The sequence below is a fragment of the Mytilus galloprovincialis genome, chromosome 13 (genome assembly GCF_965363235.1).
Source record: "Mytilus galloprovincialis chromosome 13, xbMytGall1.hap1.1, whole genome shotgun sequence".
NCBI lineage: Eukaryota > Metazoa > Mollusca > Bivalvia > Mytilida > Mytilidae > Mytilus > Mytilus galloprovincialis.
Genome location: NC_134850.1, coordinates 16,818,294 through 16,838,970, shown reverse-complemented (window position 1 = coordinate 16,838,970; position 20,677 = coordinate 16,818,294). Strand labels below are relative to the sequence as shown.

Sequence of the window (20,677 nt, the reverse complement as noted above, 5' to 3'; positions counted from 1 at the left end):
ATCAAGTGCATTTTCTAATCCAAGATTATATATAAATGCATATACAAATAGAGTAAAGATAGATAAAACCACATTGGTCACTAGACCTACATCAATGTACTGTCAAAAAGTCAAATTAAGTGTCACTGATAGATAAAATCTATAAAAAAATTAGATATACCAAGTCTTAAATTTGATAGTTCAATGCCTGTGGGTTTTAGTTTTTAGATTACGTATTGAAATGTTCTTAGTGTACATATCTCCTTACAAAAATCTTTGAAAATCGCTGGTTTACTCGATTTTGTTTATATGAAAAAATAGTATAACAAATATACTGAACGCCAGCAATTAGAGAAAGATCATAAAAACTGAAGAAAAAAAACGCTAATACTAAACGGAACAAATGAATAACAACAGCTATATTCCCGACCTAATACAGGTATTTCCAAAAAATGGTGGGTTAAAACATAGTATACCTTTTGCATTTTTTGTAGATATCTGTTGTTTTGTTTTGTATTGGTGAGGCTGTTGACTCATTGGTGGATTTTTCGCATCTCATTTATTTCTAATTATTTTTTCATAAAATATCAATAATTTCTATTCGTATGTGTTTTACCAACCCAAAATATGGAGATGTGGTATGATTCCCAATGTAACAACTATCTGCCAAGGACCTAATTATACAGAAATGTTTACATTTACTTGTCTCCCTACGACCTTCAACAAAAAGTCAAACCAAAACCGCATCACATATCCTTTACTCGTTAAAAGCTTATTACAGACATTTTAGAAATGTCTTATTTCTTGTTAAATATAAGCATCTATCAACAAAAGCTCTACAGGTTAAAACATTACGTATTGACACTGCCAAAATAGAGAAATTAACCAGAAAATTGCAGTAATTATCGTTTGCTAATTATATTCTGTGGTTCTAGGTAACAAATTACACGTTTTATTTTGTTTATGTCTATATGCCAACTTTGGAAAAAATGTATTTTAAGTTTCCGCAGTTTTCTTATTTTCCGTTTTTTGCTAGCGTTGCATGCCCTTCCGCATTTCATCCCCGGTCATTGGTTTGGTTTATATTGTCAAAACATAAGTTTTCTATATAGTGTTGTGCATACCGTTGTATGTCTGTTCGTCTTCTGTCTTTTAGAGTCATAACGTCTGGGTTTTTTTCGACTTATGTTTGTTTATTGCCCCTCTCATCCTGATGGCCACAATGACATAATATGTATGTCATGTCTTTTTTTCTTTCACAGTATATAAAGTTTTGACATTCGTTTTTTACAGCAATGAATATGTCTCATGTTTTAGTCACATTAACTTGTCCTGCTTATTAATTATTGGTCAAAAAATGTTACCTTAAGTCACAAGTCCAGTTTACAACAGTTTAACATCACATATAACTGTCTTCTACGTGTGAGCGCTTTTCAATAGATGAAAACCATATGGTAACCGGTGCATGGTTGTTTTTCCCGTTTGAATGGTTTTACACTAGTATTTTTTTTTTTTGGGGCCCTTTATAGCTTGCTGTTCGGTGTAAGCCAAGGCTCCGTGTTGGAGACCGTACCTTGACCCATAATGGTTTACTTTTATAAATTGTGATTTGGATGGAGAGTTGTCTCATTGGCACTCATACCACATCTTCCTATATCTACATAAAATGGGCTGATGTTTCACTGAAATTTTTCAAATATCCATGTTTCAGTTACAGTATCTCAATAAAGACCGACCACAAAACGGGATCGATTGTTGTCGATATATAACTAGTCCTTTACTCAGTTATAGCTGACGTCGATGTGGACACGTTATGGGGGAAGGACACGTTTCTGAGTGATACATATATACTAGTATGTAAGTTTTGGATCGCAAAAGCTGTGCCCAATTTATCTAAACATTATAGTATTGTACTTTGCAAATAACAAGGTTTTCTCGATTCAGTTGTTTTACATTTTTCATATTTGCAGGTTTCATAGTTTAATTTGCTCATTGCTGATAACCGTACGGGGACCTATAGTTGCTAACGACTACATCGTTTGGTCTTTGTTGGAGAGCTGGCTCTTTGGCAATCATATCTCATCTTCCTATTTTTATACGGGTTGCTTGTCAACATAGTTACACCTATAAATATCTTGTCAACCTGTCATAACATTACTGCATGTATTCCAAGTCTCGCTATTTTCATTTGATGCCTCCAATCTACTTGTTAGTGTTTGTCACTAAGGTATACTGGTGCACCAGTCTACTGGTATGTGATTACGTTTTTGTTTTGCCAGTCGTAAACACCATTATTATATAACATGTTAAGCTGATAGACATAGAACTGTACCAGAAAAATTGAAAGTATTACACAAATAAAGCAGAAAATCAAATTCCTAGACAAAGATTTTGTAAATGATACACGCTAATGAATCTTAAAACAACTCGTGCGTGACAAAATGTCTCATTTTGAGCAGGAATACAGATATCCTAAATAACTCAAATGCTATGGTAGGCAGAAATGTCTATAAAAACTCACTCAACATGCATTCATTCCATATCTAAGACATAGTAATTTGATTAACTTAATGTAATGCACTCCTAAATGACAACATTTATATTTCATTTCATTGTAAAATCTTCAAAGTTCTCAGTGAACGCGATCTGTTTCACTCAAATATTTTCATGATCCTGTTTTACTTTATGAACCTGTCCTTCAAAGTTATGGATCAGTTTGTATTTAAATTAAGTTAGGAATATGTTTTAGGGCTAGGGATAGTAAAGGCAAGGATATCGTCCGACGTCATCGAAGCTAACCGTCCACCACGCGGCAAGAGTATCAACGTCATATGAACCAACAGTCTACCATCGACAGCAATAATATCAACGTACCGGAAGTATATTTACCGATTTTGCTGGATTCAAAGCGTACTTTTAAACAGCTTCTCAGTGTTCTTCTTTTATTTGTTGTCTCTCTAATATAGAATCTTTTTTAAATGTCAAGCGAACATTCGGTTATTTCCAGAACTAAGCTGACGTCATGTATCAATAATATATAGCAGTTCCCATATATTTTCCAGATTGCGTTTACACCCCCATCTTGTATTGAAAAATCTGTCCAATAACCAATCAATAAACAGAAAACGATAAAGAAACACATATTTTGCATTAAAAAGTGAAGTGAATCTAGAAGAATAGCTGATTGCTAATTTAAATGTAAAACATTGTCATTTACAATCGTGTAAAGATGGCAATTTAGAAAACAAATGTACATATAACATATAGGGCTCCAAAAGGGTATCACTCCCGCACTTTTAGGCAAACGATACAGTTTTACACTTGTATCTGATTCACTGGCTTGAACAATTTTTAAAGTCACAGATCTTTGTGAAAAAGGCTGTTAGGTTACATGGTCGCCCGCCAAACGCCCTAAGGTTACAGTACGGATTTGATCATCTTGGTGGCACATACATAGGTTGTATGCATTCGAAGAAAATCGACCAATGGACCATTTTGCAAGTTATTTTAACCATTCTTATTTTTGTTCTTTGTTTTTAATTTTTAAAACATATCGGCAAAGAAGAGAAGAAAAACACATAAAAACAAAAAAAAAACATCAAAGTCAATCTTGTTCAAAAAGTTTATCACACAAACTACACATCTGTTTGTTTTATTTTCTTTTGGACCAAATAATGATTTGGGGTATACTTCTGACTGAATTCAAATGCTCCCTTACAAAGTCCTTTTTTCAGATTTTCAAAAGATGTTTTTAAACATTTTTGTTTTTGTGTTTTACCTTAGATCATAAAAAAAAACTCTCAGCAAGTGCAAGGACAACAAAGATGATCACAACCTAGGAATTACTTAAACATTTAATTCAACAAAACAATTTTTTGAAGTAGGCGTTTTACAAACCCTATCCACAAAAAGGTTTCCTAAGTTCTTTACATTCCCATCCGTTTTATACATCTTTGGTTATTTACCTTCTTAACTCGGAGAGTTTTGATAAAGCAGGGACCAGAAATGCTAATTTAACGCAACAAGAATATTTAAAACTATATCGTTTTCTAAAAAGCAAATTCTATTTCTATTTCTGATTTTTATTTTTATTTATTTTGTAAATGTATAAAAGGACATTCTCAGATACTTCAGAAATTCCCTAGACATTGCAATCATTTTGTAAGGAGAAGTAAATGGGGTTTACTCATCTCAGATAAGAATGCAGCCTAATGCATGCCCATTACAATAGCTGCATACAACGTATTATCAATGTAAGAAATTATTTAACAGAAGCTGTCTATTTCATACTTTCTCCTTGTTTAGAAACAAACTTAATGTTGACTGTATTTGTTTTCGTACAGATAAGGATGTTCATTTGTTTTATGCTGCAAAAATGCGAATATGTCTGCCACTTTCATCAATTAAAAGAATATGCCCTTTAGCTTGGAGAATCTCTTAAGGTAGATAATTGACGAATTCAAAATAACAACATTTTCATAAATGATGCCTTTTTCAGTTGATAACCGTATCAATATTATGGAAAAGTACATTTGTTTTGAGAATAAAAACAATCGAAAATTGTAAAAGTTTTTGCTTTTTTTTGGCGGGAAAAATATTGTTCTTTATTTTTATAGTAATGCATTGGATTTCATAATGAATTATAAGCTGTATATCAAGGATTGAAATAAGATATACAAAAACTTCATGCGTCGTTAAACCCTGTCTTATTCTAAACAAAATGTTTATAGTTTTAAAAAATAATACAGTCAGCTAAATACAGTTTCTTTTCGAAAGTAATATAGTGCAGTCCTGTCTAAAAAGTTATGGAGATAAATCGAGTGCAATATAAAAATAAACTTAAACATATTAGTGTCAAAAAATGACATGTAAATCTGCTAAAGATGATTGCGGTTAAAACATATGAAACATACTATTTTACATGTATTTTAACATTTTAAACAAGATTTTAAAACCATTTTTAATAATGTAAATTTTCGATATTTAGCCCTCTTTATGCTGATTGCTTGGCAATTCCAAATTATTCCATTGTAAATGTAGATCCTTGTTCACAATTGACAAAGATTTTCTGTTGTCACGTAAGGGGTTAGCATCTGAAATCCCATTTGACTGATTATTTTCAGCAAACCCTTAATACGTTTTCTTTCTAATCAGCAACTTACTGGCATACAATTAAAAATTATTTAAATTTAAAATAAGAATGTTCTACTAGTAATATCATTGTGTACTAGGGTACCATGCAGCCATACTCAAATTAGTAAAATGGATTGTTGACCTACATAGCATCAGTTCAAGTCTCTTCAACGAGTATTGTCTCGCTTTAATAATTAAATTATCCTTTGCATGACTAGTATGGTCACCCCTGGACATACCCTTGCTTTAAGTAAAGATTGATCGTCAATTCTTTAATTGATTATATACAGAACCAAAATAGTGATTCAATGCTTTATTTCGTGAAATGATCACATGTGAGGTCATCAGACATTCCATCTGTCATGGTCAAGTCTTGTCAAATTGTTGATTCCCTATTGAAAGAGGCAATATTGCTAATGCAACCCAATTAGGGTAGAGAGTGTCTTCTTAGTCATCATTGTGTTTTTTCTTTTCATTTTTCATCTAGGTCGCTTCGAAGCTTTTAAGTTTGCACAATGTGAATAAAATGCTGGTAGACACATCAAAATACCACATTATTTGCGGTCAATTAGGACAAATTATATGCCTTACGAAACGGCAGGTAGACATTGAAATTGGTGTAACTGAACTTGTAAATCAAATTATATTGGGACGGAAATGTCGTAAGCAACTTTAAAAACATCAAGAAACCTTTGAAGAATAACAATCTACTGAGCATGTAAATCAAATTCGATTAGAACAGTTTTTACGTTACATCATGCTAAGCAAGTGAGAAGGTAAAATAAGGAACATTTCCAAAATAAACTAATAAATAATTTTTGGGGGTGAAATGTCGACTTGGTATGAAGGCAAAACATAAAGAAATTCTTCCAAGACAAACAAAATGATTGCAATCTTCTAGACATGTGAATCAAATTCGATTTGAATAGTTTTTAAACTACATCATGCTTAGCAAGTAAGCGTTATGGCAAAATAAGGAAAATTTCCAAAATAAACTTATAAATCACTTTTTTGGGGTGAAGTGTCGATTTGGTATGAAGCTATGCAACTTTCAAGACATCGAGGAATCTGTCCAACACAAACAAAAAGAATTACAACCGACTGAGCATGTTAATCAAATTCGATTTGAATAGTTTTTGAATTACAATATATTAAGCGAGTGACAAGACAAACATGAAAAATATTTCCATAACAAAATTGTAAGTCATTTTTTTTAACTTTGAGATTTTTTATGAAGATAGACATCTTACAAAGCATCGAGGAATCGTTCCAACACAAACAGCACAATTGCAATCTACTAAGCATGAACATTAAATTCCATTTGAACAGTTTTTAAATCATATCATGCTCAGCAAGTGATAAGGTAAAATAAGGAACATTTCCAAAACAAACTTATAAATAATGTTTTGGGGTGAAGTGTCGATATGGTATAAAAGTAGGCAACTTTCAAAAACATCGAAGAATCCTTCCAACACAAACAGCACAATTGCAATCTTCTAAACATGTGAATCAAATTCGATTTGAATAGTTTTTGAATTACATCATGCTAAGCAAGTGGCAAGACAAACATGAAAAACATTTCCAAAACAAAATTGTAAATCATTTTTTTTTTTTTTGATCTTTCAGACTTTTTATGACAATAGGCATCTTATAAAACACGGTAAACACCTTGGAAAATTTCCAAAACAAACAAAAAATAACAATCGACTGAGCATGTTAATCAAATTCGTTTTGAATAGTTTTTGAATTACAATATATTAAGCGATTGACAAGACAAACATGAAGAATATTTCCATAACAAACTTGTAAGTCATTTTATTAGAACTTTGAGATTTTTTAGGAAGCTATGCATCTTACAAAGCATCGAGGAATCTTTCCAACACAAACAGAACAATTTCAATCAACAGTATGAGCATGTATACAATCAAATTATATTTGAATAGTTTTTAAGTTGCATCATGTTAAGCAAATGACACGACAAAATAAAGAACATTTCCAAAACAAACAGATATTTACTCATCCATCAGTATAGGTTTTAGATATACTAATAATAAAACGACATCGGAATTCGCTAGTATAGACATGATCAAACGTGCAATTAACCAGACAAAGGTGCAACAACCTTCAAACTGCTGTAAGAAAATAGAGAGAACAATAATGAGTGTAAATTGATTGAGTGGTTATTACTAAACGAAATATTTTGCTATTTTTCTGCAATTTTTCAGCAGAGGTCAAGGTTCTATATAGTATTTTTACAATAATTTATATTTTAGTAATGACCCCATGTCGCTAAAATTACCACAAACAACTTATGGCGTGAAAAACATCAAAAGTGAAAATGTGACAAGCTTGACCTCATAATGACCAGAAGGAAACATTTTTTTTTCCAGATTTAATTTATTAGACCTGAATGTTTGTATGAAAAAGTTGAACTGAGAAGTTAACACGTTGTTTTTTTGTTTTTTTTTTTGCCAGTCATAGTAATGATGATAACTCGGTTGTAATTGTTTGATTGACTTGTTAATTTGTTAATTGATTATTTGATTGATTGATAAATTGGTTGATTTGTCGATCGATAAATTGGTTGATTGACTGACCGATTGATTGATAGATTGATTGGTCGATTTATTGAATGATTGATAAGTTGGTAAGTACATATAAAATGAGAAGATGTGAAATGATTGACAATTTAATAACTATAAAAATATTTTTTTGATTTCTGTATATTTTTAAACTGTTTAAATAAGGGTCATCGAAATTTATGTTTTATATATATATTCGTTAAAAGTCATTTATATTTGGAAATTGACCCCATGTTGTTAATATTGACCACACACAACCAGTGGCGTGAATATCATCAAATGTATAATTGACCATCTTTATACCTGAAATTGACCTAAAGATATTTACTCCTTTCATTTAACAACTTTTTTATTCACACAATTCATAAGGCCTTAAACATATAACATTTTTAAAATTTCCCTATGAACTATATATTTAGATAACTGACCAATATTTGGTCATGACATATAAAATAGTAAGCAGCCAAGGATAAATTCATTACTCGAATACTTCAGGAGCTGCTGCCATTAAAGGATAGCCAAATCCATCTATTCATTGGTTGAATTAAAATACTAGTGCATGTTTGTGATTTATGTATATATCGAGAATCAAGATTAACATTCACTTGAAACATCAATGCTAGATTTACAAACTATTGATAGCCAAAGTATGATTAAAGCCAAATCAGATGCAACATTTGAAGCAGAATGTTCTTATCGTTCCGTAGTCATCGTAACTACTCGGCCATTCTCGTTACTTCTACAATAACGTTATCGAAGGAGCCGCGAGAATGGACGAGTAGTTACGAGAATGACCGAGTAGTTACGATTGCGTTCCGTAACACCCCCGTTTTTTGTTATTGTTTTTTGTGGTTCCGTTATACTTCATGTAGTGTTTTCTTGATTACGATTAATGAGTAAATGGTTCGTCTTGTATCTGTTCAAAAATGACAACATATTATTTGAAGAGATAATGGGAGAGTTTCTATGAATGAATAATCATGCACCATAAAACGTGTTTCTCTTAATGAAAAGAGCATGCTGGTATTTACATTCGACTTTCATCTTGCACTTGTGGCCTCTCAGTCTTGGCAGTCTACTTTTATATGAACCATTTATACAAATGAAATATATGCCATTAAGTGCGGGATTAAATATTTCACATACTTAAGTTACATTTGCTTGGCTGGCATGGTCTTTCTAAGTCTAAATTTTATTTTAGTTCGTTATAAAACCTTAAATTTTATAATAATTTATATTGTATAATGTGAGAATATGTAAAAACTTCCATACATAAAACATGGGATTAAGATCTCAAAATCTAGTTCAACAAGCTCGCCACGTGTTCGTGTTTCTTTATCAAGTCAGTGGTTGTCTTTCGGAACATTGTAAATGTTTTCTTGTCATTTCAAGAAATTTTGTTATTTATGGTATATATCTTTGATAGTCGCTGTTTTTATCAAAAACATTTCTATTACCCGGAGCAATTTACGTCTTTTTATTTTGTTAGGACGTATGTCTGCTTTAGAGTTCTAACATCTTTTGATTTTTGTGTCGGTTGGCTATAATCTCGTATACGTAAACACCACATCTCCTTTTCCTGTTTTGTTTGTATCGAAAAGAGGCGAAATATACCAGAGGGACATTCAAACTCAACATTCGAAAGCATTACTGACGATGCAATGAAAAAAAAAAACGAAAAAAGATTTCAATTTTTTTTTACAAACCGCCAGTTTCTAATTATTGTAGTATCATGGTAAAATCATTGAATGAAAGAACATCGCCTGCCATCGATTCCTATTGCAATTAAGCAAAGAGTAACGCCATTAAAGCATGTTTTACTTAATGAAAGATACATGCTTTCGTTTTCATGTTACTTTTATCTCAAATAAATAACAAAATTGTTGTCAATTAAAGTTTACACGACGTTAGGACTGTGATGGTTATCTCCAAAGAGGAATGTCTTGCTAAAAGACAGAAACATGCTTTGAAAACAACATAGTCAGATGCCTATAATTACCATATATATTTAGTGTGAATGAGTATTATAAAGGAAAACCTTAAAAACTCGTACTGAGCTTTAGGTGCAAATGACTAACAGATCCAGAAATGGTGGTTTTATTCCTATGTATGCGTTGGTTGTGCACTTGCTTTGATCTGTATTTACGCATATATGGTCCTTTTAGAGTACTGGCAAGTACAGAGTGGGAACATCTTAGGAACTCGGCCAAACAACTCTAACCTAGCTTTATGGCGCAAATGACTAACTGATCTTGAAAATTAGCTTTATTTTTATGAAGTAAAAATGTTTGCGTTGGTGCACTTACTGTCCTTTGAATTTAACAACGACGGTCTTGAGATAAAAGTAGCAAACTTTTGAAATTAAACAATATGTCAAGACGTTAATGAATAGCTTTATGTAAAAAAAAAAAATGAAAAATCGAAAAAAGGGAGACACTTGGAGATTTATATCATTAAACGTGGTATTATAGAATAGAAAACATTCTTAACTGGTATTTGTTCAAATCGGTGTCCAAATGATCCAATGGGTATACGAGTGACTCTTTTACAAAAATCTTGCGCTTATAATTAATTGATCGTAAGTGAAACTGAAATAAATATGACTTACACGAGGGTTTTTACCGCAATATTTTTTGGTGGTAAAGATTGCTGTGTAGATGTCACACATAATAACTATTAAATAACCGACAACTTCCATGCGTTGACGGTACATTATTTGAGAAGTAAATATTCAGAATTAATCTTTTTTATTTATTTCCTTCAGCGTTTAATTGAACCATATACAATGACATTACAAAAACTATCGTACCGACTTTTTTTCAGATAAAAAAATATAATCTTAACTCAACAAGTGCCTTCTTAAGAAATTATAATACCACTCATAATTTTAACAAGATAACCATCTAACATATAAAATTTGTTAAAGTTTTATGACCTTTCTACGCTTGTTAATTTTTTTGTTGAAATTTATGAAAGAAGCACTTGATATGTGCATACTTTAACGAACAGTAATCATACTTATCGTCTGCTTACCATAAGTGGGAACTTTGTTGTCGTAAAGCATATAAAGTACAGTTTGTGACAAACAAAATACAAAATACAAATTACATTAAACTTATAATATACAATAAATTTAATACTGTCACCTTTAAAAGTGGGAACTTAAATACTGACAACTCTCAAATCAAGTATTTAACAATTAACAATTAAAACCTATTGCACTGTTTCGTAAGTCTTTTAATCATTAATGTCGACATTACGTTACATAATGAGAGCAAAGAATGTCTTTTTAAAAAGACGTTTCTTTCAAGATCAAAAGAATAAACTACAGTTATTTCACTGATATAATTACAGGGTTTTGATCAGACAGGAAAGGAAGACTGTGATTTATAATTTACCCTTAAGCAATGAAGTAAACAACTACAATAATGATAATAATAATAAATTTAGAAACGTACTGATCAAACTCTAAAGTTTTTCCGTCTATGTAATTTTCTTATTTTTTTATTACTCAATTGTTAAATATATTTGTATATATCAAGCTTATGAACTTATCTTATTTTTCATTCGTGAAACTATTTTATGAAATAAATATCTCTAAAGATAAAAAGAAATTATCAATTTACTACGTTTATATGCAATAATCGTTAAAACTATCCAACTGTTAAAATCGATTTAAACCAAATTGTCAGTATAATTGGAAGGTGGGACTCGAGAGATACTTCAGAGAATTACTGTGTTGGTATACTTTGTAATTAAATGAAATCGAAATAAGTAATATATACACAGTTGTATCTCTATACGATAATTCTCAACCGTTTAGCCTTATACAGGGTCATGAAAATGTTAATGGAGGTTTTATGGACTAAGTTTGACATAAACTGTCTACCGTTTCAAAGATTTTGAGGACAATTTTATTATATGACCTGATAAGGTTTTGTTTAGTTCTCAGTACACAAAATAGGACTAAAATTGAAAATGTTGTTACATACTTGTTCTCTGTGCCAAATGAAATAATTGAAGAAATTTAGCTGGAAGATTATTGAAAATCCACATTTTTATTTGATTTTTTTTATATTTTGTTTTATATATCTATAAAGGTCATCAAGAAGAAAAATAAATATTTCCCTGGCATATCGATTATAAAACTATTCTCAAAAATGTGTGCTAGAAATACCAAATCAAGTATTGAGATTGCTTGATTTCAAAGTCTGAGTACGATATTTGTGCATCTTAATTTTAATGACATCAATGTCTTGAGTTTCGATCATAAACTCAGTATTCAAGTTACAAAATGTGTGCTCGAAACAACAAATCAAGTATTCTGATTGGTTGATTTCTGAATCTGAGTACGATATTCGTTTTCGAAAATTAAACGACTTATACTAAAGACGTGCAAACAGAGCAGGCATATCTTCTTTGAACTACCAAAAATATACTAGTAGGCGGAAGTACTGAACAATTGCTTAGGTGTTACTAATAATGTATTGCAATCCGATCTTGTTACTGTTAATTCTTTTATATAATAAAGTACAAACAGATAAACAAGAACAAAAAGATACAATGTAGATAAAACACATTTATTTACATCTCTTCCTGTCTGCTACACGTGTTAAACTAATTATGTCAGGAACACATATGTCATTATTAATATCTAATAATTACATTCATTATAAGAAAAAAAGCCAAGATTTCTTAGTACAAAAAAGTATATGAAATTCAACGAAGACAAATGCATTCTGCTACAGATGAAACCAGAAATAGATGAAAATTTCAGTATAATTGCAGTAAATAATGAGTGTTACATTGTACAACAGTTATTCATTACATTTCTGCAATAATCATGTTGCAGACGGTCAATTATAGCTCTGTGTCGTAGGTTACTGTTCTGATAAATCCTTGACATTCAAGTATTCGGCTTTAGACGTTCATGGAAAAGGTAAATCAAGGAAGCGCTTCTGACGTATAATGTTGTTTTTCATTTTCATTAACAATTTTAGTTTTAATACTTGTATGTTTTAAAGTTTTATTTTAACTATCGGAACAAAGCGTTTGATTGACTATAGAAATATGTTTATCAGAACATCCTTCCATTCAGCAGTAAAATGCATGCGGAAGCATATTTTTGTTTTGCTTTGTGGGATGTATAAATACGCATCCACGTCCTGTTGCATTTGGTAAAAAAATTAAAGCCACGTAATAAAGCTATATTAGTTTTTCAGGGTTCCCTTTAAGATAAGATTTATGATGTAATTTTTAACTAGTTTATAATATGAATTATATCTTCCGTCATCAACCCAGACAAGCAAAATAACTAATACCCTTTTTATCCTTTTATCAAAAATCTAACATAGATACTTTAATGTTGTGCAAAATTTAAGATAAAATATCTTCTGTTAAAAGGATTGCATGTGATGTTTATGTTTATTCTTTTTTGACGACTATAATCCGTTCATAAAGAAGGTTGCAGTTTTTGCTTATTCAGTAGTTGTGAAATAAAACGATTAAAGTCCTGATACTTGTTTCTTATGATCTCTGGGATGGTACTGAACTACAACAAAACTATTTTGAATCCTGGTTTATTCTTTCACTGAAGTTCTATAGTATTTAGACAGTTGCAATAAAACTGTCGAACTATAAATGATAAGAGATTTGTTTTATATTACTACAGAAATAAAAATGAAATCAAATTTATTTTTTACGACATACAACAGGTTATAAGTAATCATATGCACACATAAATCCATCCTTACAATGTTTAAGTAATTTTATTTCCGATGTAGTGAACTGGATCTCCACAAAACAGATTGCAAGAGGTAAACATTTTATCAATTTAACAGACAGTTAATAAGTTTTGAAAACATTAAGTACAGATAGTCCAAGTCACATAGTAATTAACCCATGGTACCTATTGTCCGTTATCTTATTCTGGACAAGGGTCAAACGAGGTGAGATTCAAATTTCCCAACCCAAGTCACATAGTAAATAGCCAATGGTACATATTGTCCGTTATCTTATTTTGGACATGGGTCAAACGAGGTCAGATTTAAATTTCCAAACAATGTAAAATAGTTACTTCTCAGTTTTGTTTGTCCAGTGGCAAGATTATAAATTATACAAAGGAAACCAAACATATGATTAATGCGTTGGATCAAATACTATGACTTTTATTTTGAAAGGTAAAAGAAAACATCGTTATATCTTTAGAAAAGGGTGTCTCTATTTAGATACACCAACCTCTGAAGTCAAATTTACATGAAAATCATTCATGTGTGACCAAGCAGTTTATTTCTTTTTTATAGGTTTCTGCTTGGATTATAATATAAACATTTTAATTATATTTAAAACATAAATTTTAAATTAGAAAATCTCAACAATACAGTTTAACTGTTATGGTTGCATTTAAAATTACATTTCAGTAACATGGGACTATAAAATTTTAAAAAGACTGTATATGTTCCCTGTAGCTAAAACTGTGCAAAATATAGACTTTCTTTATGGTGGGTGAGTATTTGCAAAAGCCTGTCTTCTTTAGTTTAAATTTTAATATTTTTATTTTATGTACCATTGAATGATTCATTCATACTTATGATCCGACGCTGCATGCAAAAAACAGATAGTACAATGTTTCGCAGTGTTTGTTGTATTGCATGATTGAAGGGGACGACCTAAAATCGGCATAAAAAATCTGATCTTTATAACTATTCAACTTTATGAAAAGTAATGTCTTGAGATTATGCAAATCAGATTCAAAAGTTTAAGAGTTATAAATGGGTGGCCAAAAAGTCTTATGTAATACAGATGTCAGAATAGACGAGTTTGAAATGGGTGGTCAAAAAGCTAGTGACCCACAGAGGTTTAAAATATGGACATCTAAAATTTATCCCACCCGGCGGTTAAACCAATGTTAAAGAGGCACATCCACACTAAACAAAAAAATAGCTGTTCAGGATGTAAAATTACGCAGCCACGTCAAACAAGAATTGGCCGGTTGCATTGTGATGGGATAGTGGCATGTTCTTTGCACGTTAACGAATGCTTTCAGCCACTATTTATTAGGTCCAAAGATGGCGTGTTTCGGTTAGGCCAAAATTCCATCCAAATTTTCCAGTAGCATTTCAATTTTTCATGATCCATCTCAATTTGACCCTATTTGCAGAACCTGTCCTTGTTCTAAATATGCATGACATATTTATAGAGATGATTAGCAAGCAACAATCAATCTCGAAGCTTTATATATAAATGTCTCTGAAGTAAATGACATATGCACATAAAGTTTGGTATTTAGTTCTCAATGATAATGCTTTACATGTGTATGCTCTTGGGATTGTCTCGACTTGTATTGTAGACAGCATTTTTGACATGTTTACTTTCCTTGTGACATTTCTGCAGTACCAATCTAATCTCTGCTCGTGCATTATATTCTAATAAATATCGCTCTGGTGTGATTTTCTATACTGATGAAACGAGTGCTTCGTTAGTACATTTCGAACTTATTTACTAACACAAGATCGACAACACTGCATGTGGACTATAGGACCTCGAATAATCAGAAGTGAAGCATGCTGTATTGCAGTGTAGATACATTTTGAATAATTCCAGAGAGTCAGTGAATTTATTTTGTTGAACTAAATAGTTTATAGTTTTATAAAGCAGCAACTTTAAGAGCCGCTCAGACTACAAAATAAAGCACGGGGAACTTTCTTCAATGTACCATGATACCATGATACAAGTCAATGCTCTGAGTAATCCAGAAACATGAGGATCTGTATGGAAAGGGTTTTACTATTTCATACAAATTTTACACATAGTTTCGTCTTAAACGAAAAAGGCCACAAGGACTTGCATCGATATCAAATCAAACATGGGCTCTGGTTATATTCTGGTTCAAGCAGCGATTTTGTGTCAAAATAAGTATGAAACAGATGATCCATTATCCATTGGTCTATCTATTCATTCAAGACCGTCTTTTCATAAGTAAATATTATCATCGATGTTGTCTTATTCAATTAATAATCCCTTCCTGTTTGCATAGACGACGTCGGTGGAGCAATCAGAAGACAAAAAGTAAACTTATCTTTTCCCATTACACTTGAGAATCATTAATACACAAGTGGCTGAAGATCAAACAAGTATCTGTTACAGAAAATATGTATTGTTACCTGTAATTTATGAGGATCAAAGTCAATTTACCTTCCAGGTGAGATTAAGGGTGTGATTGTCAACGGGTAACCTCAAGTATCAATTATATCTTCTGTCGTCAACTCAGACAAGTAAAACAACTAATATCTTTTTATCCTTTTATAAAAAAAATCTAACATAGATACTATCCTATTGTACAAAATTTTAAATGTTGACGTTTTCTGTATTGTTCTGTGCAAATTGGAATGCATGATGCTGTCTTAGGTTTGCATGTTTGATACTTTCGTGATGTACTAAGTTGTAGATACTGTCTGAAGTATTGTTCTGTATAAAATGAAAGGATTACACGAGGCTGTCTAACGGTTAGTCTTTTTGATACTTTCGTGTTGCACCTAATTAAAGATTAAAATTGTGTCGGCAGTATTGTTCTCAGTTGATACAGTTACATCATGATGCTCAAAGTTTGCCCTTTCCACGACAATGATTTGCAGTTCTTTGTAAATATAACAATAAGAAGATGCATGAGGTATGAGGTATGATTGCCTTTGAGAAATCAGCAGAAACATAAAAAAAAACCTGCAAGGTGTATTTGAAGATCGGTCGGTTCTATCAGAATCAACGTCAATTCCATTTATCCTCTGTACATGTATTTAGGTCAGCTGGGCGACATGGAATCAATGGCGGTCTTACAACATACTGCGAATCTTAGAGAATTCAGATAGAAGAAAGATCAGGTCATTAACCTCACAAATCTCACTTAATCATACTACCGTTTATTCATAAGATCAAAGTGAGTCTCACTCTTATTACTAACTAGAATGTAATTTGGTTATGAGGTAACCAAACTTTGACTCTTGTACTATAAAAGATCTGTCTGCGAAAACCGACTACTAAAATAATGAAGTACTGTCATTTTTTTTACTGTTACATTGTTAACATTACAATACTAGAATCTCATGTTCTCAGCATCTTAAAATATATTCAATTCGTAGCTTGACGTCTCTCATCAATAATCGCTTTTTATAAATTCACCACTAATATTTTTATTAATTTGCACTTGAACAATAATGAAATACACCTCCATTGTCAGCATCTGAGGTCTACCGCAAATCTGAGCGGGCGGTACTTGATATTTGATACGTGTATAAATTTTGCATCACACAGGGGAACATAATAACATGGTGCGAAAGTCAAACTGCCGTCCATTGATTTGTTTGGAACATTTTCTGTTTAACTTTATAAATGTTCTGGTAACAAAGAATCTTGATTAGAAGTGACCTAATTTCAAACCAGTAAAATCGAAATCAGTAGTCCTAAAATCATTAACAACGTATTAGTATTGTTACAACTTTACCGAGACGTTTTGCAAGACGAGATAATAAAATAACATTAACAAATCGTCCCTGAAGCACTTAAATGCAAACTGAATTAAAATGTCTTTAAAATTCAAATTGATTTTTTTTTCTTTAAAATAATACATCAAATATGCACACATGTACGTAGTGCACCTTTTAGTAGGGTTCATTTATGTGTTTATTCGTCAAGTCTGTTCCGACAATTCACTCTAAGGCTAATAACATTTAATTCATCGTGATTTTAAAATTCACAAATTCCATAATTCACAGAAATATAAAAGAAAAGTCAATACCGTGACGCTGATCCGAACGGAATTAATTACGTTTTTTTCCAGTTTAACATTACAAAAAACACTTATTCAAAAGTACTAACTATCTACAAACGTGCAAAATATGCAAAAAATATGATCATATTTCAATCATGCTCTGACAGTTTACAAAATCATTCATAAAAGATAGATTATGTAAATTCGTCTTTTTCATTAGGTTTAATATTATCAAAATAAATATCAAAATATTAAAATGATGCCATCTTGACACAGGTCATGTCAACCTTACGTTCGGAGTACTAGTACAGACAAGAAATTTGAAGCTTTCGGAAGTCTTCTAATTAAACATTGTTTAAACAGTAAACATGCAGAAAAAATTAAAAACAAATAATTCTGTAGAGGAAGTTAAACAGGATAATGTTATACACCTTAACGACTATTTTGTTAAGATATTTTATAAACAGAAAAATTTGGAATTTAATTATTCAAAAATAAATAAATATGTTAACCTTCAATCAGCTTTAAGAAACAAAAATAAGAAACCGACATTTTTTAAACTACATTCATTATAGATTATATAGGAAAAACTGTATATAGGGGAGTTGTAAATTTTTCCAAGGTTCCTAAATGTTTACTTAACTTTTAACACATTTTATCAATTACTTTTTTTAAAGTTTAAAATGTTCGTTCAGTGGTCACATGTTTTTATTGTCTAACTTATGATTTTACAGTATGAACTCATTATATTTTTATCCTTAACTGGGACTAAAGTATTTGTCTATTGGTCCCATCAGTTCTTAATAGTGAAGAGAAAAGTGTTCCTTCTACTGCTCAAAAGTCATGTAAACCCTTCGCATCTAACTCATATCGCCACATTACATTCAATGAAATTAGATTCTTAACGGGGACTAAAGTATTTGTCTATTAGTACCATCAGTTCTTAATAGTGAAGAGATATGCTTTTCGTATCCTGCTCAAAAGTCATTTAAACCCTACGCATCTTACTCATATCGCCACATTCAAAGAAAAAAGATAATTATATATGCAGGTATATATATATCAAAGGAACATCTTTAAAGATCTTCTGTTTGACAAACTTATAAATCTCATGTTTGATTTATATCTTTAAATGCAGAAATTTAAGAGCATATGCATATATTTACTTTGTAATGTTATTTAAAGCGTCCTTATTTGTGATAACGTGCAGTTTAGTCTGACAGAAAAAAAACATGGAAGTTAATTTTTCAATGAATGAATGAAGTCTTCCATATGCATGGATCATAAGTAAAATTTCATTCTATGTGAAGAAAGTTAAAGTGAAATCTTGCATATATATATATCAAATAATTTTACGTAATCCATTTACTATACAAAGTCAACGTGGAATGGTACAAAAAATATCAAACTATTTTACTATTTCATGAAACTACACATAAACATGTTACGTAACTTAGTACAGTTTGATTTTGAAATTGAATATACATGTATTACTTACATGCAATTTTATATAATCCATTTACTATACGAAGTTAAAGTGAAATGTATAAAAAAAATATCAAATTATTTTATCATCTCATGAAACTTCACTTAAATATGTTAAGTAACTTAGTACAGTTTTATTTTAAAATTGAAAATATACATGAATTACTTACATCCCGAATTTGTTTACAATTGAAAATATACATGTATAACTTACATCCCCAATTTTTACAATTAAAAATATACATGTATTACTTACATCCAATTTTTAAAATTGAATACATACATGTATAACTTACATCCCCAATCTTTAAAATTGAAAATATACATGCATAAATTAAATCCCCCATTTTTAAAATGAATATACATGTATTACTTACATGCCCGGTCGTAATCTATATTGTTCGTAGTTTGGTGCAGGTACTAAATCCCAGTTACAGGAAAAAAATATTAAAATCCAACTAAGTGAAATTAAATTATCCATTTTATCACAATATATACTAATCCACTATCTTGTACTAATCTAATATCACACTTCTTCTAATCTCATGCAGTCAACATATTAATAACTACGAATTTGAATATTAAATACACTTTACATTTCGAAAGTTCAAAACTTTTTTTCCAATACCGCACAAGTACAATTTTATTTATACCGGTCTGTCATTTTCCCAATATTTTTTATCCTATTAAAAACTCCATGTGACAGAAAATTTAAAGTGACTATGATTGCCTCACATTAAATAAGTACTGACTAAATCGTTGTAGTGTAAATATTCTGTATTACACCTGGTTTGAGGACAAAAATAAACAAGCTAGGCTAATCTATGCTACTGTCTTACTTCAAGTATTGAAGAACACATAATGTATTGAAGTAAATGTAATGAATACTTCTGGCAGACGACACGCAAGTCGCGCGCGAGTTGTCAAACCGAGGCGGAAAGAATTCAATGTTTTGTCACGCCTTGGATGAAAATTTAAAGATTTTTTTTCAAACAACAAAACTTTGAATATAGGTTGAAATTTTCTCCCTTAAAGATAAACAATCCGCATTCAAATTGTTCGTTTAAGTTGTAATTAAAGGGTATGGATTGTACTCTACTATCTTCTGATTACTTAAACAGGTGTTTAAAGGGGTCGTTGTGACAAAAGTAATTGCAGACGATTGAGGGTATATAAAGAAGTATAGATTGAAACATTTTTGTCAACCGATCTTAATATTTCTGGCTTCTTAAGCTTACATTCATAAGAGTAAATCAAGATTTGTAGTATAAATCAAAGTAAATGAGTGCTCCATTTATACTCGTGTAATAAAACGTTGCATTACTATTTTCTTTGGTATTTCATGTAATGCTTGCCTTTATATCTTTTGGAAATAATGAAATTATTAGTAGATTCAGAATCTGCATGTATTCGCTTTGAGGAATATGTTTATCAGAATTACTTTATCTATATCAACTGACATTCATTATTGTGCAGATTATAAATGTTCAAAGATATACGAAAATCTAAAACCTTTTGTAAATATTTACATAATTTATCCGAGACTTGTTCAACATTTTCAACACTCAAATATTCAATTTTCAAAATATCACCCGTTGTGGTGCTGCTCTTGCAAGCTCATTGATGGACACCGTTTTTGTCTACTGTGGAAAAGATTCAATTGTTTTCAATGCAATGACCAATAATATTCAGCTTTTGAGTAATTAAGGTATCTTTTTCATCGACATTTAATATA

The 20,677-nt window shown here is 30.9% G+C and overlaps 1 protein-coding gene across 4 annotated transcripts in view; it reads right to left on the bottom strand.

Annotated features, from left to right (window-relative positions):
* The window catches only part of LOC143057285 (uncharacterized), a 99,014-nt gene extending 79,209 nt beyond the window's left edge, over nucleotides 1-19,805 (bottom strand). For 2 of the 4 annotated variants that reach the window (XM_076230568.1, XM_076230569.1), the window contains exon 1: nucleotides 19,320-19,805. In XM_076230568.1, the coding sequence (XP_076086683.1) occupies nucleotides 19,320-19,423 (104 nt within the window). In that variant the 5' untranslated portion in view covers nucleotides 19,424-19,805. The remainder of the gene's footprint in view (nucleotides 1-19,319) is intronic. The other 2 variants (XM_076230567.1, XM_076230570.1) reach the window with 2 other exon arrangements.
* Nucleotides 19,806-20,677: the final 872 nt, after the last annotated feature.